The sequence below is a fragment of the Stegodyphus dumicola genome, chromosome X1 (assembly GCF_044657685.1).
Source record: "Stegodyphus dumicola isolate Sdum_Otavi_A_Nest chromosome X1, ASM4465768v1".
Classification (NCBI taxonomy): domain Eukaryota; kingdom Metazoa; phylum Arthropoda; class Arachnida; order Araneae; family Eresidae; genus Stegodyphus; species Stegodyphus dumicola.
The window spans coordinates 135098450-135123649 of record NC_140780.1 but is presented as its reverse complement, the minus strand read 5'-3'; the positions used below and the strand labels follow the sequence as shown (position 1 = coordinate 135123649).

Sequence of the window (25200 nt, the reverse complement as noted above, 5' to 3'; positions counted from 1 at the left end):
CCGTTCACACTGATGCAGCCTTTCTTCCGGAAATTACGGTAGTACGCAACAGAAATTAATAAAGCATCCAAAAAATAATTGGTAATAACCTTTGTCATAAAGGATAAATAGTGTCTGCAGCAGTCTAAAAATTTACAAATTTTTCAGCATGACTCTTGTAAATGAATTTTGGATAGAGGGCTATATTATGTGCTATCTGAAAGGTTTACATGATAGGTTAGCTATAGAGAAAGCAACATTGTTAAAGGTAGGGTGAATCCAAATAATATAACAATTATACAGTGTTTTATTAAAAAGCAGTCTTTTCCTGTTGTTTATTTCGTCTTTTAAATGGAATGTAGAATATGTAATTTAAATTTTTTTTTTTTTGTAATTTTACATTTTGGTAAGCAGTTACAATTAACCTGTGATAATGGACTTGCATTTTTTTCTCTGTAACCATTGTAATCTAACATTAGCAATTTTTTTTTAAATTCAGGGATTCTTTTTTAATGCGTAGTTTATATATATATTTAGGGAAAAAAATCAACAAAGTTGCTTGTGGCTCTGCTCATACTGTTGCTTGGTCTACATGTAAAACTAGTCATTCTGGAAGATTACCATCTACAGTTCCTCTGGAATATGATCATTTAAGAGACTTCAGCATACCAGTTTTACGTAATCGGTACTGCTTATTGTATCATTTTTCTGAGCTTTTCTGTGCTTCTATACCTATGTTTGATCTTGGAAACGACAATCTCCGTGGTCTTCTGGTGTCTTCTGGAAAAGTAAGTTATTCAACTTTCTCTATCAGATAATTTACCTCCTGTGTATCATTTGTATTCTAATCTCCTATCAGCCTTGGTAAGTTATAGACAGGTATGCAACTGATAATGCAGTCATTCATGTAACTTCTCATTTACACATTTCATCGACCCCTTTCCTGTGGGTCCTTCTTACTACCTTTCTTTTATCTTGTAAAGATAGCTGTTATGTAATCACTGTATGAAGAATGGTCGAAGAAAATACTGTAACATTTGTGTTTCTGGTTTTTCCCCTTGCGCTTCTATATTTCTTTCACGTATTTCCAAATCTTTTCAACAAGACCAGATATCAATCTTCAGCAATTGAACTATCATTCTTTACTCTATCAGAGATAAGTCTTTTTGACCTACAAATTTAATCTTCATTTCACATCTCAGCAATGAGATTCACATCATTAAAAACTGTAAGCTCTTCTCCAAAATGTCAAGTTTAATTTTTTTTTAATGTATTGATCAGATTTTACGAGAAAGATAGCATGGATGACCAGACATTTAATGCATGCATAAAAACATTATGTATCTACTTGCTAATATTAGCACAAATATGTATATTTCTTATTTTTTTACTTTAAATTTAAAATGTATTGCATTTTACAGTTGACTTTTTATGGCTATTAAATTTGATGTGCTGTTTTGGTATGCAGTTTTTATTTAAATTTTCCTCCTAACTATATAAAAACCTTTTTCTGCTTCATGTAGTCACTTCAAATTTCATGTAGTCTTATTCTAAAAATATCTAACATAACTGTTACTGAGTAAAACATGTTTTGCTTGACCTGATACATCATTCAGTTTTATATATTAGCTCTGTGTAGCATTGAACAAAAAAATCAATTAAAACAAAATTATTGGTACAAAAGGCTATTCTATGGCTGGTTGATTAAAAAATGTCTAAACTAAATGCTAGTAATTAATCTTTTTTAATGAAATTCTCTGAATACTGTCCTGGTAATCACTTCTGATATTCAGCCACCTCTGGGAACAATCAATATTTTTGACAGAATAAATAAAACAGTTATCAAATGTCATTGGTAATGCTCTTCATGGTGACTAGCTTCACAGGAAATCAGAATCATTGAAACTGCGGATGATCATCTTAAGATAAGGAAATATCATTGTACAACCATTTTCTATGAAGATACCTGACCTAGAGAGTTTATATTTAATATTTTCAGTTAAAAATATGGAAAAATCTTTTGTGTTAGAGCTGTTGATTACACGCTGGATCACAGTTCTTTATACATTTTAGTATGAGTGCACATGAACTGATCTAGATCATTTGAAATGAATACTTTTAGATAAGATGTCGATTAGCTTATCTATATTTTAGAAACCCTTAAAATGCTGACAGTTTATTAAAATTTTGCTTATACATATTTTCTGAATTCATGAATGAGAAACCCTCAGGCAAAAGCTGTTTAATATAAAGTATGAAATGTTTTCTACAGTGTAGTGTGATGCAGAATTGCATACATACATATTTACAGAATTCTAACAATTTTCTGTGTTATTTGCTTAATGTATTTGTCAAGTCTGAACTAGCTTACTTAACTGGCTGCCTAGATTTTACTGCTAGGCAGATCTTTAACTATTAGTAGAGAGAAATAATACAAGAAAAAATATAATTGACTAAAAGTATTTGTTAAATGTTACAAGACTTTGTAGAATACATTATTTGATAGCTTTTCCGATTCCTCATATAACCTGTAATATCATGTTTTTATTACCTAAGAAATGAAACTTTTTTTATTAATATTTCTAAAATTATTTTTATAATTGGATTATGAACACAGAAATTTATCATTCTTTAAACATTTCTCCAGAATTTTTTTTTTTTTTTTGTCTGAATGTTTGAAAAGGATGGTATACTTTATGAAACAGATGTGTAGTGCTTATGACTAATAAAAACAAAATAATTTAAACTATTGAAATTAGTCTCATTCTAAGACCACCCCTTTCTTTCCCATAAAAAAACCAAGCAAACACTTTATTGCATTCGATCTTCTTAATCAAAACTATTATTGTTGCCCTTTGAATTAAAAAATTGCCTGAGTAATTGATATATGACCATTTCTTTTTTAAATCAGTTTTAAGCTGTAGAATAATAGTTGGTTAATGTGCAACTTTGTACAACTTGAAATTTATCTTCAGAGAAAATAAAATATCCCTCCATCTCAGCTTTTTTTTTAATAATATTGTCACTTCTTTTTAAAAATTTTGCTAAAGATTTGTTATGGTTTATTGAAAATAATTTAAAAAAATTTTTCCCTGATAGGAAGCTGCTTTTCGTAAAGTTTTGCAAGCTACTATGATAAGAGATAGGCAACATGGACCTGTTATTGAACTAAACAGAATGCAAGTAAGCATTTTTCTAGTTTTTTTTAATTTTCTGAACTAAAAGCTTTTGTTTACTGTTTGTATAAAGAACATATCCAATTCCTTACATGATTTTTATAAAATAGAAAAGTCAATATTTATCATGTAAAATACTACCAAAACTGTATGTAATTGTTTTAGTAAAATAATAGCATATTTAAACATTTCCTTGGGTCTTTTTTATTTTTATTTATTTTTTATTATTTTTTTGGCATTCCTTATCTACCTGTCCTGTCCCTCTTTCCCTAATCGATTTTGGGCTTGTGGTTTCTAATTTGTTATCTGAATAAAATTAAATTCTGCTTTTTTTTTTTTTTTAATAGTGATTACCAGTCATGTCAAATGTTTTGACTTGGCATGTCTACTGATTAACGACGTGATAATAAGCTTATAACATTTTGATGTCTTTAATTTTTTTTCTGTTTTTTCGTTGTACATTCACAATAAAGCAAGAAATACAGAAACAGAAAAATGTAAGCTAATTTTATGCATCATTCACTGTGAGAGTATTTCTCTATCATTCGTCGGTCAATCATTAATTTAGGGTAAAAAGTTAATTATATAAACATATTAAATATAGAAACGTATGCCATGTGATCTGCTAATCTGACTCTAACTTGCAGCAAAGTATTCTAAAGATTATCCATGCTGTTTAACTTGCCAAGAAACTGTATGCAACAAACTGAAAAACTTCTGTTTAAAATATTGACTGAAAATAAAATATTTTGACTTGCATACATTGCACTTCTTTCCTATTTGTTCTACTTTAAAAAAAAATCATCCTTATCAAACATAATTAAAGAATGGAATCAAAGTCATAATGAGAAAATTGGATTCTCAGATTGCTTAGTTAATATTTATTTTTAAAATATGCTCTTTCTATCTTAATTTCATTACTATAACCAAGGAAAGTTTTGATATTGATTCTTATAAAAAAAATTGCAACTCTCATTTATCATGAATTAGTTTTAAACAAGTTCCTTCTTTTTCTTCAGTTTTAATATTTTCTTTTCAGGTAAAAAAATCTAGGTCTAAGGGAGGTTTAGCTGGAAATGATGGAGCTAAATCTGTATTTGGGCAAATGGTATCAAACATGAGCTTAATTTCACAAGAAAGCTTACTTCTTCCTCATCGAGTGTGGAAAGTTAAATTTGTTGGTATGTGTAGCATATTTTGTGAACTTCTTTGGATTATTTTTTCTAATAGAATATATATATATCTGTTATAAGTAAGTATTAATTTTGTATGTTAAAGAATAAACTGGCATATGACTGGCACTGGTTATAACTGGCACTGGGTAAAATGAATCTTAAGATGAGATAAAATATTGTAGACAGAGGTGGGAATTTTTGTCTACTCGTCTATTTATTAGGTGGAATTGGAATGCATGGTTTGATCTAAGTCTATCTCCTTGGTGATTCAAGCTGTTTCATGTTGCTTTCATGGCAAAGTTTGGCAGTGATTTTGGCTCTGTCCCATTCAGTTAGTGAGTCAGGCTCAACTAGCATTAGGTTGTATAAGGAACCTGACACAAATATTATGTTAATGGTTGTACTCTTAAAAATTTAAAAAGAAGTTCTTGTTCTGGTGAGCATATGTAGACATGTGAGAGATGTACTATAGTCAATCAAAAAATTATTTTTTTGCAGGTACAGAGTACACTGGACAATTTCAGGCATTTAAAGTAATTAGAAATTATTAAAATTCAAGCTGTCACGAACTTTTATTTAAATTTTTTTACATAAAGAAGTCAATTTAAAAAATAAAGTATTTCTAAGGAATTCTTCTTTGTGATTGTTTTAAGCTAAGCCTTCTATTCTAGAACTGGAAGGGGAAAGCACTTCTTCATTTCAGCATATTAAGCTCATAACTGTTAAATAGATATGACTCCAAAACTCAAAAGCTGTTTCTGTGCTGTTCTCTTTCTGGTATAGATCTTAATTCTCTTCAGGACAGAAAATGATCATTCAATGCTTGCAGTGTATGCTAATATCACATCTATGAATATGGTCAAAAGACAAATTTTTGGCATTGCTTTTTATGAGTACTGATTGCACTATCATCTTTGTTTACGATGATTTATTTAGAACTTTGTTTAAATGTAGTTCATCCATCTCATATACTTAATCGAAATACCTACTATAATTTTCATGTAAAATTTTCAAATCCACTGCAGAGTAAGTTCATACATGAGACCTCCATTTCAAACAATTAAGAAAGCACAAAAAAGTAACATAAATTTTGTGAGTAAGTACAATGTTTCTCATAATATTGGATTCTTGTGTTGGGGTGTTACTTGATGTCATTGAAAATTTCAAAATGTGATGTAGAATTAGAAGTAACATTCTTTTCATTAATTTTTATCATTTCATATTTTTTATTTAAAAATTGCTTTATGGCTTTGTTAATAAATTTAAGTTGCATATTTTTCCACTTTGTACACAGAATATGAGTTTGATAATGCTTTTGCATAATCTCATGTCATTTATAACTATGAAATCAAGTGATTTTAATTGCAGTTTGATTTGTTTGCTGTCTTGTGATCTTAAATCTGACATTAGGATACTCTTGTTACAGAAATGATGAAAATTTTCTTATGTTTACTTTGTTCCATATTTTTCCATGCATTAATGTTAAAAAATATCCAAAGTGAACTTTTTTTAATGTTTGGAAATTCATGAATTAATGTATTTCATTCCTTAAATTAAAATATCATCTTCAAGTGTTTTAATTGTTCCAAAATTGACCAAATTCTAAGTACTGGTTTTAGCAAGAGAAGTAATGATTACTTGCTTCTTTGAAATACATTGAAATACATATTGATGTAAATGTGTTTACTTTTCATTGAGTAGCTAATTACATGATTCACCTTTTAATCTTAATTTTTAAAAATGTTTGTGAAGTATTAATAAATGTGTTATGTAGATCATAAAATTATTATCCAAATGTGATGTCTTTCATATTCAACTTCATGTTTGTAGGTGAAAGTGTTGATGATTGTGGAGGTGGGTATAGTGAATCAGTTGCAGAAATGTGCGATGAGTTGCAGAATGGCTCCTTGCCACTTCTTATTTTGACTCCTAATGGCCGAGATGATGCTGGAACAAACAAAGACTGCTTTTTACTCAGTCCTTTGGCAAAGTCTAGTTTGCATCTGGATATGTTTAGATTTCTTGGTATGTATGAGTCTTCCTCATATTTTGTCTTCTTTTAACTCCTTTAAGTGCTTGCATATTAAATAAACAAAGCAGCATTTGTTTGGTCAGTGGTTATTTCTTAAAATGTAGCATCTTAGTGGTTATTGCAAATAAATTACAGAATTTTACTTAATTTTCTTTTCTTTTCCTTCTTTTGAAAGGAAAATACCATTTTTTAAGTGGAAGAATTTTTATTCATGTAATTAAGAAAATTTTTAGTTAATAAATATCTGATGAATATTCATTCATTTCAGAATGTGCCAAACGCTAGCAACCCCATGCATAACTATACTTCTTAGAACTGTGCTCATAGCAGGCCTTCAGTTAAGCAACACCGCTTTTTTGTATGATCTCTTTTTGTGATATTCCAAGTTCTAGTGGTTCTTATAAAAAATTTGTAATATTTTAACCTTAGTTTAAAATATGAGCTTGGGAAATTTGGCATCAATGGAAAAATCTGCAGTAAAATTCCTGCAGGAATGCAGAATTTTTTTGAAATGTTTCTAAAGAGAACAATGAGGAAATATGTTTCCTTGGTAGTCACTCTTGCTGAGGTTTGCATGAAGCCGACTCTAAAATTCTGTGATTTTTTTAAAGCGAAAACAGGTTGCAGTGTACTCCGGATAAAAGAATAGCACAAAATAATTACAGAAAGATTTGAAGACTAATGTAAGGGTTTTATTTTTTTAATGTGTCCTCTAATGTTTAATTAATAATTCAAATTTGTATTTCAAATTGCTAAAGTATGTTTTTACTTCATATGTTGATAATGTTTATTGCTTTATGATAAATATTGATAGTTTGGGAATCTTTTTGAAAGCAAAAGCACAAAAACCATGAACTTGCACTCAATAAGTAACTTTTATCTTTTCATCTGTAAAATGTTCCTAAATTATGCCAAGTTGGTTGCATTAATACAGAAGTACCATTTTGGTTTTAGTTCATTTTGATTATGTCAAAGCACACTAGGACTGTCTGTGTAAGGGAAATGATGCCTTTTCAGAAGATTGCCTTGCAGTTGACCCAATGACCAGGATTTGAACCAAAATCAAACTGTCAGTGTTCAGCAGATTTACCAGTCAACCACTAATAGGCACAGAAGCCTTGGATAAAGCTCCTGAATGCAACTTCCTGATGCATCCTCCCACGAATTTTTTTGTTCATAAAAAAAACTGGCATGATCATGCAGTGCTGATAGATTTACAGGACTATCATAAAAAGGTTAACGCTTAAGGCAGGTGACCGAAAATTTTGGCCAGAGAAATTTTTTCCCCTCCCCACCATTTATGGTGCAGAGAAAATCATTGTGCAATAACCTTCCCCTGCCACTTGTCTGATGACCTTTATGCCTCGTAACTATTGGGTTTTGTAAATTCCCTTTCATTTTCCCTCAACAGTGCAATTTTAGCTCGAGGCAAAAACTTTCAGTTGTGTTTTGCATGATTAACTTGCTCTCTAGAATTCTACATAAGTAGCGTAACCATACTGATAAGCATATGCATATGGTATATATACACATGCAAATGAGGTGTGTATACATATACAGCAGAAATGCGAATGTGTAGCATGTGTATATGCTAGTTGTATGCGTGTATGCAATCAGATATATGCATATTATATGCACACGTGAATAAAAGCATAACTGTGTATATATAATACATATATAGACCGAGAGATGTATCCATATATTTATGTGTATGCATATATTTGAAAATCACAGATTTAAACTCAAACTACCAGTGCGCATATATATATATATATATATGCACTGGTAGTTCAGTCCAGGATTCAAGTCTCAGCAAATGGGCTGGCTGCATGGATGTTTTCAAAGTTTTCACTTTGTGCAACTTTCATACGAGCCACTTCCCCATAAAACATCCTTATATATATATATATATATTTTCATTTGGCATAGAAGTTTTATTCAAAAATACAAAGAGATGAAACGTGATAAGATTCCAATTATTGATGATTTTATGGAAAGAGACTAAATTCCTCTTATAAAGTCAGGACTTTCTATGAGATCATCTATAATTACTCTTATATATTTGCTTTCTATATTTCTTTTGTTATAAATATTTGCAAATTCAAAATATGGCAAGAAAGCAAAATGTGAGAAGTGTATTAAATTACAATTTTACAGTATTTTACTAAGATTTAACTTTAAAAAAATCTCTCATTAAGTTGGCATTTACTCTTTATTTCCTATAAGATAATCAAATTAAAATAACTATAATATAGATACATATGTATCCTTTTGCTTCAATGTCTTTCTTGTAAGAAATTGTGCCCGCCCGTATTGATAACAGTCAGATCATACCTTCGGTCACCTTCTGATAAATTATTTTATTTGAAATTGTAATAAATTTATTTTATTGATAAATTATTATTTGTTTTATTGTTATTCTGAACTGTTGCAGTAAAAACAGGAAAACATTTTCATGCACTTTAATATTTAGAACTTAGTAAAGAAAAAATGTGTACATTTACCATGGAATTTTTACATTTAACCATGGACATATCTTAATGAGTGACTTCTTTGTCATATTTTATAATATATTATTATTGTTAATTTGATGCAGAATTTCTTTCTTATACTTGTATAAAATGTTTTCATTAAAAATTCAAACAAAGTTTATCAAACAATTATGTCATTGAGAAAAATTAAAACAACCCTAGACATATTTGTTGCAAGTGGTTAAAAAGGAAGACTCATTTGTGGTAGAGGAGACATGTGCATTGAAGGCATTTGCAACAACTCATCTGGGCTTCAGTTTAAGGTATACACTTTAACGGTTTTAGGGAATGTTGGTTTAGTTCTTCGTTTACCATCTTCAACTAACCTTTTTCTTGAGACTTACATTGATTGTTGGATTCCAGTTCTTGAGGCCACACCACAAATCCTAAGTTCTTATGTTGTGCAATTTTGATAAATTAGAATTATGTTATACAGGAGCTAACTTATTAGTAAAAAAAAAAAAAAAAAAAAAAAAAAACTGGTTTCTGTTATTCCTGACCAAGAAAAGGCTGAAAAACCATTTTTGTGATAATTGTCTGCTTGCCATCAGACTAACCTCTGTTAATGGGATGAAAAGTTTCAGTGAGTTATGGACTAATCAAATACTTGTAATTCAAAAGCACTTGGTGTAAAATTCACCCAGTTTATAGCAGCTTCGTAATTTAGTGTCATATTTTCGAGTTTCTGAAGTGCAAAACTGATTGTCCTACTTAAAGATGTTGAAACTTAGTGAATAAGTTTAAAAAAAAAAAAAAAAAAAAAAAAAAAACCTTTCATTTCTATCAAAAATAAGCAAATTATGAGATACATGTTGAATAACTCACTACTTCATTTGCAAAGCATAGTACATATATGTAAAGCATTTATAATGGTGCTGGTTATCTGAAATGCTTGATTTTTAGTGATATTTTTTTAGTAATCCAGTTGTTGTATGTACTGCCTTCAATAAATATTATTTTCATTTGCATATTGTTGGCTATGTGAGATGTAGTTGCAATATAGCAGAAACATGTATGTCCAGACCAGCAACATGCACTAAGTGCTGGGTTCGCATAAATTAACTATATAAATTCATAATAATTACATAAATTTACATAACTTCACAAAAATTCATAATTAGCCAAGTTTCCTTAAAAATTTATTGCCTACTAGTGGCTGAGAATAATATTACTGAACGTTGACAATTTAAACTGTGGTCAAACCATAGTGAATTTTTGTGGTTTCCCCCCCCATGTGTAATGTGAATACGAGTTAAGTTTCCCTTAAAAAATCTTCTAGGAAGGCATCCCCTTGCTTAGGCAGATAACCCTTGCATGCTCTGCTGCAGTCTTATTCAGCCTTAAAATTTTAAACAAATCAGTTTCCTTCCATTTTTAACTATCATGCCTGGATGCACATTAAATACTTTATGCTATTTTCAAAGTAATCTTGTGGCTTCAAAAATGTGTATTTCTATTCTCAGAAATTAGTAATATTTTTTGTTATTCACATTACATTTTTTTTTTTTTTTTTTTTTTTTTTTTTTTTTAATTTGGATGTCAGTTTTCCAGACATGTAGTTTATGTATGCTGGTTTTCATTATTTATTGAACAATCAGAAAATTAGCAACAATTCATAAATAATAGTACAGTCTTCAACAAATTTGGTCATAAAATCAATAAAAGAATGGTATATCAGTATATCATTTCAAACAAATCTAGGGTTTTGTCATTGATTTAATCCAGAAACAGGACAAAAATAGGTATTTTAGAATGAGGCACTATTTCATGTTCTAATATAAATTTTTAAAAATGTAACTACCATTTTGTAAGAAAAAAGTTTCAGACATCGTTTTCTGAATGAACTAGTAAAATGCCATCAGCCAGCTCGAAGCACAGATAATGTCGGAATGCTGCCATTATGCTGTTTGTTGATAGTTGAATCAGTTTTTAAGCATGTATTCCTGGTTTTGATAATTCAATCTAGGAATCTCAGAATTGAGACTCTGTGTACAAGGTTGATGTGGGCAATTAACTTTATACTAGAGCAGAGCATCTACTTGCACTTAACTTCCATTCTTTGTTATTGTTTGTGTTTATAACAAAGAGAAATTTCAGTACTTTATCAGCTCTCAGTTAGGCTTCTTACTGGAAGTTCTGTACTTTAAACTGCCCACAAGTAATGTATTCTTTACTATGCATTGCAAAAGAAAGTGGTTGAATTGAACCTGCAGTCAAATGAAATAAACCAGTGGGCATTCAGATTTTCTTAAATGAACGTAGATAATGACTGCAGAGATTTTCCAAGTGTTATTTAATATGAAGATGATCAAGCATTCACAATCAGCTTAATAATATTTTTCAATCTTTCTGACAGACATTACATGTTTGTAAAGGAGGCATTCCTTTAGGTTGATTCACAGTCCTCTCGATTCTGACATATGAAGGCTTCGCGCTTATCGAGATGGTATTTTGGAATTTTATGAATGTCTTTAGACAAAATGTGTGTGTCTAGTTGGCAAAACTCATACTGCATGATGATACCTTTCACTGAAACTAACATAACTAGTGAAAAAATGTTTTCAAGAGAAGATCATAGTGGACATGGATTGATTAGCTTAGTTTCTGGATTTAAGTCTGAATGAGCACTTGTGGAATGCTCTGGGAAGGCATGATATTATTTTTAAAGAGCTGATATTAGTAAAGAGCTTAATCCTGTTTTCAAGGAGTGATGGTCTTCTACGATTGATGATGTCATAAACAGCATGGAATTGTGATTATTGGTTCTTCTGTGAGCTAATCTTTCATAGAAAAAGTTTTCCATATAAAGTGATTTTATGCTGTTTTATAAAATGTAGAATGTAAATCACGTTGTTTTTTCAAGTTTTGTCAGAATCCTTTACGTATTATTTTGTTTATTATTCCCCTTAATTTATGGAAATCAATATATTTTAATAAATAAAATTATGTTTGAAGTGTTATTTGTAGTAATATGAATATCCTTTAATATTACTTTTATCTTTTTTAGGTATGCTTATGGGAATAGCTATGCGAACAGGTAGTCCTCTAAGCTTAAATTTGGCTGAACCTGTGTGGAAACAACTAACGGGAATGTCTCTTACATCATCTGATCTAACTGAAGTTGATAAAGATTATGTACCTGGTAAACTTCTGCATATTATCCAATCTATGGCTTGTAGATTTTAAGTGGCATGTAGAATAAATAGATATACATTGATTGTTGTCTTATGAAAAATTATCATTCAGAGGTATTATTAAACTCCATTAAAATAAATTTAATGAACCAAAATTCAATGTCACCAAAATTCAGTGTCACATTAAATTAAAATAAATTTAATGAACCAAAATTCAATGTCACCAAAATTCAATGTCATGGGCAGATTCAGTGAAACACACAAAATTATAAAAAATAAAGACTTATTCACATCTCAACAATGAACTTAGTTTGTTGTTTTGCAGAAACAGCATTTGCTCGGCTTCTGGTGTTTGAGCTTATACGTGTGAATTTTTTTCACATTTGAAGCAGCTTTAAATTTACAGAGATATTACCCGACTTCTGTGCTATGTGAAGCTGAAAGTGTCCGAATACTCATCTGATATTGAAAAATTAACTGAGGGAAAGCAAGAACAATGGTTGTATTAAGTTATTGAGGCATCAGTAATAATCAAGGATTATCCTAAGTATTCATTTCACAATTTACATTCAAATCAGGTTGACCCTTTTATACTTTCTGCTGTTATGTTTTCTGTACACTTAATTTTATTGAAGTTTAATGAGTTCTAGTTTGTATTTTACTGAGAGTTATACAGTTGGCAACCACTCATAATATATGCTTTTTAAGCAATTAATATTTTAACCTGCTACACTTCTTTTCAGATATGTGTCTGAATGGACAAATATTTAAATCCTATTTGAATTTGCATTGAAACCTTTATTGTTTAAAGTTTCTCAAGGTTTGATTTTTTTCATATATTATTATAGGAATTAAGTGACATTGTGCAAATATATTGCATGCAATTATTTTTACTGCATTTTATCAGCAAAGTTATCACAATTAGATACCACTACAGTGACTAAAAAATTTTCGGGGGAGGATTTTTTGATATCTGATCATGTTATGTTATTTCAGCATAAGGAATATCTAGTTCAGCAACAGGATTCAAATGGGGAGCAAGTTCATAACAAAAATGCATTGATTCCAGCAGAAAGTGTAATGGTTATGTTGATACACATGAACATTATGGCCCACCAGCAGCCGAGTGGTAAAGATGCTGAACATTGCTGAACAATTCCATGAATGGGCTGGCTGCATGGGTGTTTTCATGGTTTTCCCCATGTGTAACGTGTATACAAGCCAGTTTCCCTTAGAAAGTCCTCTATGAAGGCATCCCTCCCCTTAGGCAGATACCCCTCATGTGCTTTGCCATAATTGAATAATCCAATCCAATCCATTAATGTTATGCAGTTGCAAAGTCACCTTTCTTCTAATGTTGATATAAAAACATTAATTTAATCTTGTTAATATTCTTATTGATTCAGTAAACATTTTGGAATAATACTAAGAGCAATCTTTAATTACCTAACTTCTTCAAGTATTGATTAAACTCTAAAAACTCTGTGATGGCTAAGAGTGGGTGAAAAGTTTGCTAAATTTTGAAAAGAAAAGTACACTGCCTGACATATAAAATGCAATACCATGAAGATTTGGCTATATTATGCAAATTTTTGGAAATACAAAGTGGAACAAGTGATGCAGAGGATATATGATGCAAGTTAATCAGGTTATTATAGCGTGAGATATAAGGGAAAGAAATGGTGGACAAAGCAATAATCGCTACTCTCTGCTGCTTAGGGAAACCAGAAGTTTGAGAAAAATCAATGTTCCAAATGACACCTGTGAATGAAGAGATGCCTGAATGATGATGCAGTAAGCAGTTTCGATAAATGGATGACTTTATGAAGGATCATATTAAAAGCTTATGTAAGGCTGGTTGAACTTACTGCTGAAACACATGTAGATGTCTCCGCTGTGCATAGAACTTGGTTTAGATTGATCAATGAGAGAAAGGTAAACAGTTTGGAAAGACCAGATCCATCTAGACATATTACAGAATGTACAGGTCAATGCATATGAAGAGAAGTGGTGGATCCACAGTCGACTAAATGGGCATTTTGTGGAATGTGCAGGGAATTTTTGATGCTCCAATATATAGGAAAACGGTGTCCCGACATTTGGCTGAAAGCAACTTGCATACAAACTGCTCTTTGTAAAGACTGCCGTTAATGCCAAACCATTGATGCAATGGTGTCATCAACAAACCAGTTATGTGTCTGAATGGCATACTGTGGTATTCAGCAACAAGTCTCTGTTTTGTTTATCTGATGATAGTCAGCGATTAAGAGTCTGGAGATGCCGGGAGATTGAGCCAATCTGACTACTATTGAACCACACCACTCATCAATGTGGCATAATGGTTTGAAGTGCCATCAGTCAGCAGGCCACCCCTGTTAAACATCAGAGGCACACTGGTAGCGCAGTGATATGTTGATGGTGTACTGCAGTCGATTGTGCTACTTTACCTTCAGTGGCTTCAAAATGATACTTTCCAGCAGGACAACATGGCATTCATTAGCCAAAAAGCCTTGCAGTATGCCCGATTGCTTTCTTAGCCTGCAATGTCACAAAAGCTTTTGATGATTGAGCATATCTGTGACATGATTTGTCATTGTTTCTCTACTTTGCCCCAGCCATTATTGGAGGGCTTCCATCCTTCAGGATACTATCCGAACACTAACTGAATCTGTACCTTGTAGGGTTGCACCTTGCATTGCCAAGAAAGGTGGTCGTATGTCTTACTGATTTTTTTTTGTATATTTCAGGGCTGTATAAAGTTATCTTTATCACTTATTTACATATGCATGCTCTGTCTGTGTATCAATTGACCCAATCTTTCATAGTGGTGCATTTCCTTTGTCTGGCAGTATATATAAAAATGAATTTTTAAAACGATAAGATGGATTGATCATGGTTGACAAGCAGCAAATAGTTTATAAAATGGGTATCGACTGATCACTTAAAAGGGGAGACTTCAAGTTAAGGTTTCTTTGTGATTTGGCTGTTGATATGCTGCCTTATTATTAAGTTTTTATTTTAAAGTATTGTTACAGAGTGTTATTAAATTTAATTACTTCTATGTAGTTAATGCTTTAATATATATGTAGATTCTATGTGGTGTCAGATATTAAGACCCATAGCTGAGTATTTTTCATTGCTTTTTCACATCTTTTGCATTATCACACAAAAGATGTAAGCACTAGTTTTATTCATTACTGTTTACTAAAATAAAACTGGAGTTATGTAGCTAAATATCCTGCTCCTACCATGGCAGTTTTGAAGCAATGATATATCTAAGCATTATTTGTATGCGTCTTTTGAACCATTTAATCCTCCCTCCCCTTTCTTTTGAAATCAATATTTATGCTGTTGGATCACATTAATCCAAATTCCTCAGCGTGAGGCTGTTTTTAATAAACTTTTTTCCCTGAGTAATGCAGGATTTTGTGCAGATTTTTTTTTATTTACTTTTTCCAAGAATATTGTTTTTGAATGTATTTTGCTGCATCCTTCAAGTACTTTATAGTATCCTTATTAGCCTTAAGTAGATTATTAATTCAAATGTTGTATTGAATAAAAATAATTCATATTTGTCTTACAGGTAACTGCTGTGTAATTGAGATATTTTGCTATTTTGTAAATATTAGAACAATGGCAATGATGCATCTTTTATAATGCTATATGTTTTAATCTCACTTAATTCAAAATTCAGAATCCATACCATATACAGTACAAAGTCCGAAATCCGAACGTCCATTATCTGGAATGATCTAAAATCCAGACCTCAAAACCACCAACAACGCTTTTCTCATGGGCTTTTTACGCATGCGCATTTGATTCCCCCTTCCATGCATAATAAAACATCTGGAGAGTCCCGATTCTTAATTTCACTTCAACACTAAATATAATACCTTGTTATTGAAGAAACAATTATTTTTAGCATAAATTTGTAGGATCAGTAATTTGGTTCCATTGCTGTGTATCTCCTTGGCATGCATCTCAAACCAAAACATCACACATAGATACATCATTGATCTGACTCCATCCTAGCTAATCATTATTTATTGTACTTTCCTTTCATCACTGCATGTTTATCAAAACATGACAACTTGAGTAATGACTCATGTAGCGATGCCTAAACAATTTTTTTATGTTAGTAATTGAATAATAAAGGAGTATGGTAACCTTTTATGTTGACATTACACTTGGCGATTATTACAGATTTAAAGTTAAATGCATTAAAAAATGTTAACGAGGGAAAATTATTATTTGAATTAAGAATAACTGATTTGTTATTCACATAAACCCGGAACCAGTGTCAGGGCTCATATGGCCGCACAGAATCGCAGAATTTAGGACCCACAGAGACTGTATCAGGCGGTAAGATATCTAGTGCAGGCCCTCAATAAGGCTTAAGTATATGTGGAAATTTATTTATTCAAAACTCTGATAAGCCTTAAGTATGTACAAGAAATAGACATAAGTATAATAAATAACTAAACTTAATACAATTCAGGCTTGATTGTCTCAGTGCGTGATAGAAGCAAATAAAATTTAACGGAACAACTTGTTGTTAGTTGCCAACCTCATGATGCATAGCCAAATATGTATAGTGAAGGATAGCTAAGTTTGATGTTGATAGCCACTAATTTTAATGATTTTTGGATATCGAAAAACAAAGGTAAAATTTTCCAGTTAACGGATTTTGTAAAGAAATGTGGAGAAGTGGTAATAAATGAAGATGGTATAAAAGAAGTTTTTCATTGTGATGACAATGCTTCTCAATCATTAATCAATTATGGAATGGTGAAATCTGCAGTATTGTTTTAGTTCCAGAAAATACCACTACCGATAATGAGGAAAGTGACAGAGAAGTTACTGAAAAGGAGAAAATTTTTATTGGCAACTTAGTCGGAATTCTCGAAACAACAGTTACAGGACTTTAGCAATGTAACTAAACAAGAGATTATGTCTGTCTGCAGAATTAAAGAGAAAGTATTAGCACAAAAAAAAGAAGCAACTTAAACAACTTACATTGAAAGAAATGTTTAATAAGTTAAACAAATAAATATTAAGCTTTTTTTTTTTTTTCGTAAATTTTGGCACCCTTTAGATCATGAATATTTCATTATTTTATAAATCACAATTTCATATTTTTAATTTTATAATTTCTACATGCCATTTTACTAGATTTAAACTTTTGATCTAATATCCGGAAAAATCCCAAATCCAGAATTGCTGAAGTCCCTAGGAGTCCAGATTTCGGACTTTGCACTTTTCTTTGTTCTTTAATTAAAAATATTTATTTTAAATAACTAAGTCTTATTTGAGTAGTTTCCACTCCTTGTATCTGTCAATCTGTCCCTATATGCATGAGCATCCTTAAAAGATATTTGGTGGAAAGAAAAATATTGGAGTCAAATAATTACATGAATAAATGTTTACTTAATTGTTTAATCGGGGGGTTTCACAAGTAGATTACAGAATACACCATTTCATCACTAAAAAGAACATATTTTTACTCAGTTCCAGGAAGATAAGAGCCCTTCATGTGTGCTCCCTTTTGCAGACACCCATGTCTATATATGTAATTATCAAATACTAAATACCTGCTATTGCTTAATATGTTTATTTGGTCTTTTATTAAGGGCTTGTTAGCATTAGCTACATGGAAGCTGAAAGCCTGCGGAAATTTGACTTGCCCTTCAGTACTCATAGTGCAACTGGTGCAGAAATTCCTCTTAGCTCAAAGTATTCTTGTATTACTCCAGAAAATCGAGTGGAATATATTCGTCTTGCATTGAATTATAGGTAATTTAGATTAAATTTTGAGATCTATAGTGACATAAAGAATATTTATCTTCTGATGTTAATTGTTGTTTTATTCTCTTTTTATACATGTAAAAGAGCTTCTGGATGTTGTTGAAAAAGGGCAGGTTATTTCTTATTCGGTGTCTAAATATCATTATAAATCATATGACCTTTTTGTATCTTTGAATTACACTGGTGGGGAAAATTAAGAGAACATTAAAATTTAATATATTTTGCTTTAATTTTAATGATGAAAATGAAACTTTTTCAATACCTCTGTCTTGACATGTTTAGCATTACTTTAAATAACAATGCTTTTTTTTTAAATTCAATAGAATTTAAACATCTGATATATAACTCACTGTTAATAGACAGTGTTAATTGTTATCAGGGTTGAAAATCATCAGACTTATCAGGGTCTTTGAAGGTTGAAAATTATTTGCAACTTGAAATTTTAAACTTCAGCAAAAACTAAAAGCAAATATCCGAACTTTATGCTACTGACTGAACAGTCGACTGAATATAAGGAAATAAATTTTCGGCCTGTATCAGTTAATCAATAGGGAATTTGTGCAATGCTATTAAAAAAAGTTTCACAACATTGAACCATTACATTATTAGAAAAATTGTCATATGGCTTTCAAATATAAATATGTATAATAATAATGAATCTGATTTGTGACACCAGAATATCAAGAGTATGGTAGGAGTGCTCAAGTAGCCATTAAAAGGAAAAGTAATTGAACAAACTTGCAACCTTGAATGATCATGATCTTCAGACTCAACTATATCATACCTAACCAATGACACCAGGCCTTAGCTCAGGTGACTACTCAGCTGAATGAGGAGTCCAGCCAATCAAGAAATGTTGTAACTATGGAGTTGAGAAGCCAAGAAAGTATGAAAACAAAATTTTCTGACTGCAGTGAACCAAAAAAGCACTTCTCAAACAATATCTACATTGTATGCAGAAACGCTGCTAATAAGTGCTGTTTCTGCAACAAAATATATATGATTTGATACATATATATGATTTGAGTTAGAAATTAATCAAGAAATAATAGTTTAATATTTAAGTTTTGTCTAAAAAATTGTTTTGTCTTTTATTTTATGAAAATAATAAGCCTTTTTTCTTGTATAATCTTTATTTAATAAAATATAAAGTTCTGTCATTGCAGTAAGCACAGACACACATATATCTATATGTATATACAATTGTGAACTGTGGTCTCAAGTGAAATGGATTTTTTTTCAAGTGAAATGGATAATAATAAGGAGTATTTTAATCCTTATTGTGTCTGTTTTTATGCAAACTGCAATAAGCTTAACAAAAGATTTGAAGATCAATATTACCAGCTATTATAAAATAAAAGTGAAAAAAAGCTCTGCAGCAGTACCAATTGTTCTGATTGGTGCAATCCTGATCGACAACACAATTATTAAATTTTGTTTAAAACCTTTGAACACACAATTTTGACATTTTATTTCCTTTGTATTTTCTCTCACCCTTATATTGAGCAAATCATGCATAGAAAATAATATTTGTAAGGTATCCCAAATTGTGGTGATTAGAAATTGTACGATTTTATTGAAGCTTCTGTTTCTGGTACATTACGAAGTCTGTAATCCGGACGTCCATTATCCGGAATGATCTATAATCCGGAAAACTTTATGCATGCGTGCGTTGAAAGAAATGTTTAATAAAGTAAACAAATAAATATTAAGCTTCTTTTTTTTTTTTTTTTTGTAAAATTTGATACCCTTTAGATCATAATTGCTCTTTATTTCATAAATTACGATTTCATATTTTTAATTGTATAATTTCTGCATGCCATCTTACCAGATTTAAATTGATGATCTATAATCCGGAAAAACCCCTAATCTGGAATTGCCGAAGTCCTGACGAGTCCGGATTACGGCTTCATACTGTATAAAAAATATCAATGTTGGTTACTTCACATCCTTCAAACTTAGCTCATATGTATTTGAAAAAAAAAAAAAAAAGTTATTCATTTGATGAGACTTTCATTCAAGTATTACTTTTAAGAAGTTGAAAAAACTTTTATTCAGAATTTGAAGTTATTCCAAAGTAGTAGTGCTGTAACTAACAATGGTAGGATTAAGGAATTTAATTCAGTGCCGAATAATAGAGCAGTGGATCAGAATGAATTCAGGTTCATTTGACTCAGATAAAGCAGGAAATAATTTTTTCCCTTTCAAGTTCAATTTGATTCCATACTAGCAACTGTAGCAACATGTCCACTTTAGGGCCTATTAAAAAAAAAAAAAAAAAAGGATGAGAAATATGTGTAGGAAAAGATGAAAGTAATTTAGAAATCTGAAATTAGTGTATTATTTTGGAATTCCTTGGGAAATTTAATGAATACAAACTGAAGTAAATTATAACGTGAATAAAAAAGAGAGCAGACTGGAAAAAAGCTGTGGGTATTCAACATAGCAAACTATTGTGTTAATAATCAGTTAATTAAATTATTTTGGAAAATCTTTCCAAAGCTGAACTGCTCAACATTTTGAAAAAAAAAAAAAAAAAAAAAACCTTACAAATATAAGGCTGTCTTATTCTCTGTCTTTCTTGAAAATAGAAAGCAGGTCTTAAATTAAAATTCACTTGGATTCATTAATTTTCCAAAGTGCATATGTAGTTTAATGAACAATACCAATAATGGAATTTGGAATTCTTTATTTTACTATGAATGTATTTTCTTAATGTATGATACTTTAATTATGTCTTTCTAAGGTTGAATAACCGATTAGAAGAAACTGGGAAGTGCTGTGTAAGAAAAACACTTGTATTTCATAAACAGGCTCTGAAAAGAAATGGTCTTTGCCAATACTTCAGATAATTGTTTGATCAGATTTGTTTAACTTCTGTGTGAAAAAGAATAATTTTAGAATGGATATACAGTCTCTTTGTAAGGAATGTTTTTCCTTCCATACTGTATGCCTTCACAGTACAATTCAAAGCATGTAATTCGGCTAGCCATACGAAGGTTCGGAAATTAAATCCTTGCATGGGCATTCCTGATTTTTCATGTTTTCTGCTACAAAATAAATCTAACAGTATCTATGCAAATGGCCCTTGAACTAAAATGTGATGGATGACAATTTATAACTACCTAGATTTGATGGCAGGGCAGTGTATTTCCAAACCCTACCCCACTTTTCGAATTTTTGACGTCATGGACAAATCGACTAGTTTCGCCTGGATGGTAATTCTTAAGCATGCATGGAAGGGCGAGAAGTAACATAAACAGAACTTTGACTTGCGCTTGTAAACAGTATTAAGTATATTGTCTGAAAGTGTATTCGTTTATGTAATTGCGTAATTTTACTGTTTCTGTAATAAGAAAACTTCATTCAGATAAAATTTATTTTAATATTATTATTATCTGGTTATAGGATTATACAAAATGCTGAATACTCTAGGTACTATCGTAATCTTCGCATAACCTTTCACATTGGATTTTGCCTTATCATTTTAAAATATATATAAAGATTAAATCAAAGCAAATTACTTTGTTAGAGATGTGAATGTTCTAACTAAATTTTTCTTTTTATCACTTATTATTTATTTCCTCTTTGAAAACACATTCATATTTGACAAATAATTATCTTCGCTGAAAATTTTTTGATCGTTTAAAAACTATATTTGTCAATAATGTAATAGAAACTCACTAATCTAGTGCTTCATAGATCAATATGACAATGAATTCAAAATGTTTTAAAAACAGTTCTTTAATCTTTATTTTGTAGTAGATGCAACTAATGTCACAGAGAAAAAATATTTCAATAAAAAAGTTCTCCATGTTAATTCAATAGCAAAATTATTTCTATTTCAGTGATAAATCCACTTTCAATGCTTATATAACAGAAAAATGTAAGAAAGCATTTTAGAAGTTTTAAATATAAGTTAAAGGTTTACTGTACAATTTTATGTAAGAAACGTAATAATTTACTTTCATTCCTTTTAAATCGGCATATTAGTTTCCAATCAACTAAAATTTTTGGCAAGTTAGAGACTTAACACACAGTATTCCGTCACTTAAAATATCAATTAATTGTTCTTTTTCATTTAGAGATACATTGGAATTGAAAATACCAAAGGCAAAATGGGTCACAGATCCAACCTGATTCCTTATTTGGAAATTTTTCAAAAAAATTTCTGCCAATTTTATATGATGTTGTTTTAAACAAGAAATCTGTATTATTTTCTTCAGTAAATTGTAAAAAAGCATGTTTCTCCTTTTTTTTTTTTTTTTTTTTGTTCAATTCTCTTTGCCAAAGTATTGGCTTAATTTTAAAAGCTTGCATTAGTACAAACTGCGACACAGTGTGTCTAGGTAAGATTATTTGTTTCAAAATGTCTGTTAATAATTTCAAATATTTTCTCTCCAGTTGCTTTTCCTTCCCAAATATTACAACATAAAAATATTCTACTGCGTCGTTTTAAAAAACATATCTCACATAAACGATGAAATGAAGCATTTTAGTAATGTCGGTAGTTTCATCAAGTTTTATAGTAAAGACTGGATTTTGTATTCTATAGTGTCTGATAGGACAAAAATTTGGTGAGAAACAGTATCTTTTTTTAATGCTATTGTTTTTAAATCGTTACTATATTTATCTGCATGCATAAATGATATCATTTTAATTGCTGAAGGAAGAATGAGCGATTCTCCAATTATATGAGGTTTTAAATTTTTTGCAATTAAATATGAAACTTTTAAGGATGCCTGTAAATCCTTCTCAGGAACTGTTGTATATTTTTTCAAAAATACATTTTAATTTTTCATGCTCTCAGCTCATTCCTTAAAAAAATTCTTCAGATTTATTTACTTAATCTTTATGTTTAGTTTCTGAGGTACTTTTCAGTTTCACTGGCGCAAATCTCGCCAAGCAGACTTTGTTGACGACAACATACAATATACACAGAAAAAATGTTAACAAACGTTAGTTCTAAGAGTTTTTTATTTTGAAGGCACAAACATTTTAATATCTTTTAAAATTTTGTAAACAGCCAAGAAATAAAGATAATAAATTTGTAAAATGACATTAAGAATTTACTATGTTTTCATGGTTCAACATCCTGATTCGCCGATTCGTATCACGTAACACCACGTGATCTCATCTCACGTAAACTACGCTACAAAAATCTAATTCTCTCAGTAATTATCTACATTAATTTCAAGTTAAATCTTAATTTGGAATACAAGTTTAAATGCAAGAATTATTTCAATTCGTACAAATAGCTTACTCAGAAATTATGTAAAACCGCAGTGCTTTACTTCGCTACTACATTCTCATTAGAATTGATGAATTTAACCCTTCATTTTGCTTTCGGGTGAGTGGTGTAATTGCAGTCTAATTGTCTTAATTACCGCGAAAGGGTCTTGGGGCATAAATTTTAATTATCTTGTAAAAATTCTATGTAGTTGTAACATGTAAAACAGTATAAGATAAACTCTTGATATTTACTCCTCTTTTTTTTATTTTTTTTTAGAAGTAGAAAGAGAGCCAATGGTTACATTTTTGTTTGCATTTTTATTAATAGTTTTTCTCTAAGTTTATTTGATGTTGGTGCATCCATCCCATTTCTCTTACAAGAGATTTTGGGCCATTTAACCATCGTGAACAAAATTGTTTTTATTATCCTTTGAGACACTACTGAATTTTCCAATGCTTAGGAAATGTTATGTGCTTACTTGACAACAAATTTGATTAGAAATAAGAAACATAGTTTATAAATGATGCGTATTACAATTACAAATTGCATGCAAGACACTACTAAGATAGCCGAAAAAACTAAATCTTAGCTGCACGTATGCAGTTGCTTTGAAATTTGATTCGAGCTATTTGGAAATCATCAAACATAACACATAAATCAAGTGGAAAGCAATAATATCAGAATTAAAATATGGAAATGTTTAATTTAAAATTCCTGGCAAATGTTAAAAAACATCCAAAATTCTTTTCAAATTCTGTATATCTTTTATTGTCAAATAAATTTCTTTGAATTTGGTGACCCCCCACAAATTTGTTCATGACTCCCAGGTTAAAATTTTGTAAAAAAACAAGTTACCAATTGCATTTTGAAAAAAAAAATGATTTCAGGCTTGTCTTCAACAGAACAGCATACAATAAAGTATTTTCAAATTTACGGGAAAGTACGACTTATGTGAAAATTGATAAACATTGGCTGTCCAATGTGAAAAGTGAATAACGGTTTAATATGTTATGTTCATAGTTTGTGTATTTTGATCATCTAACTAAACACAGAATGATCCGTTCTTGCAAACTTCTGCTGGAATAACTGCTAGAATATCTATCCCATTTCAGATGAACAGAAAGCAAGTGTTGTATTCTTATTCAACAATTACAATACTCTTGCATAATACTTACAAGGAATGAAATTGGTTATTTAACTAAAGTGCAGTCAAATTTATTTCTTATTTACATGAATGATGTATCACACAATGCTGTGTAGGCTGGTGACCTAGCGATGATGACTCAAAATGCATCTTTGCATTCAGGCATACACTCCTTATAAGAATATAACCATGCACTGGAGTCCTAGCTTCAGCAGGTACATTTTGTTGTGCTATGCAATCTCTGTGGCTACTAAATCCTAAAAACTTTTCCACTCCTAAATTCCAAAAATTTTGCTACTTGATATTTCTGTAAATTCTAAAATTTTCACACCTGCCTAACTGCACTGGCTGTGGCCTCAGTTATCCAATGTTCCAACAAAATCAAATATTGTAATGTTATTTTAGACAGACTTTCTTAAACTGTAGATCGCAACCCCCATCTACAGCAGGGGGTCGCAAAAAATTTTAGTAGTTTTGGTATTTCTTAAACTTAATATAATAATTTTACAATTACTCAATATTTTTACACAATGTATCTGAAAATAGATAAAGATAAGACCATACAGACAAAGAGAAAAACAAAAATGTTTTAACGCATTCTGTTTATAATATAAATGTTCACTTTACTTGCTTTGCACGTGACGGTGTCATTTCGTCTGTTAATTAATTAAAATTTTCACATTGTTCTATGTCTTAAAATGAGAATTAAAGATATGACCTAAAACTGCAATACTATCTTACAATACAAGTGGAAAAATTGACAGTTTAACTCGCGCGTGTGTCAGATTTTCACAAAGCTTATGGGGTCCCACAAAATTTTTATAAATATTTTGGGGTCGTGGAAAAAATCTATGATAAAAAAAGGTCACGACTGAAAAAAAGTTTAAGAAGCCCTGTTTTAGACCAATCAGTTTCCTGATGCCAACCCATTTTTTTGCCTGTTTTGTTTCTCAGCCGAATTATGTTTCTGTAGGAATTTTTCTATATTTTT

The 25200-nt window shown here is 30.5% G+C and overlaps 1 protein-coding gene across 2 annotated transcripts in view; it reads left to right on the top strand.

Annotated features, from left to right (window-relative positions):
• HERC2 (E3 ubiquitin-protein ligase HERC2) overlaps positions 1-25200 on the top strand; it is a 599575-nt gene that overhangs the window by 533070 nt on the left and 41305 nt on the right. For both annotated transcript variants that reach the window (XM_085808058.1, XM_085808057.1), the window contains exons 74-79: positions 517-767; positions 3079-3162; positions 4195-4336; positions 6161-6355; positions 11901-12035; positions 17658-17820. In XM_085808058.1, the coding sequence (XP_085664184.1) occupies positions 517-767; positions 3079-3162; positions 4195-4336; positions 6161-6355; positions 11901-12035; positions 17658-17820 (970 nt within the window). The remainder of the gene's footprint in view (positions 1-516; positions 768-3078; positions 3163-4194; positions 4337-6160; positions 6356-11900; positions 12036-17657; positions 17821-25200) is intronic.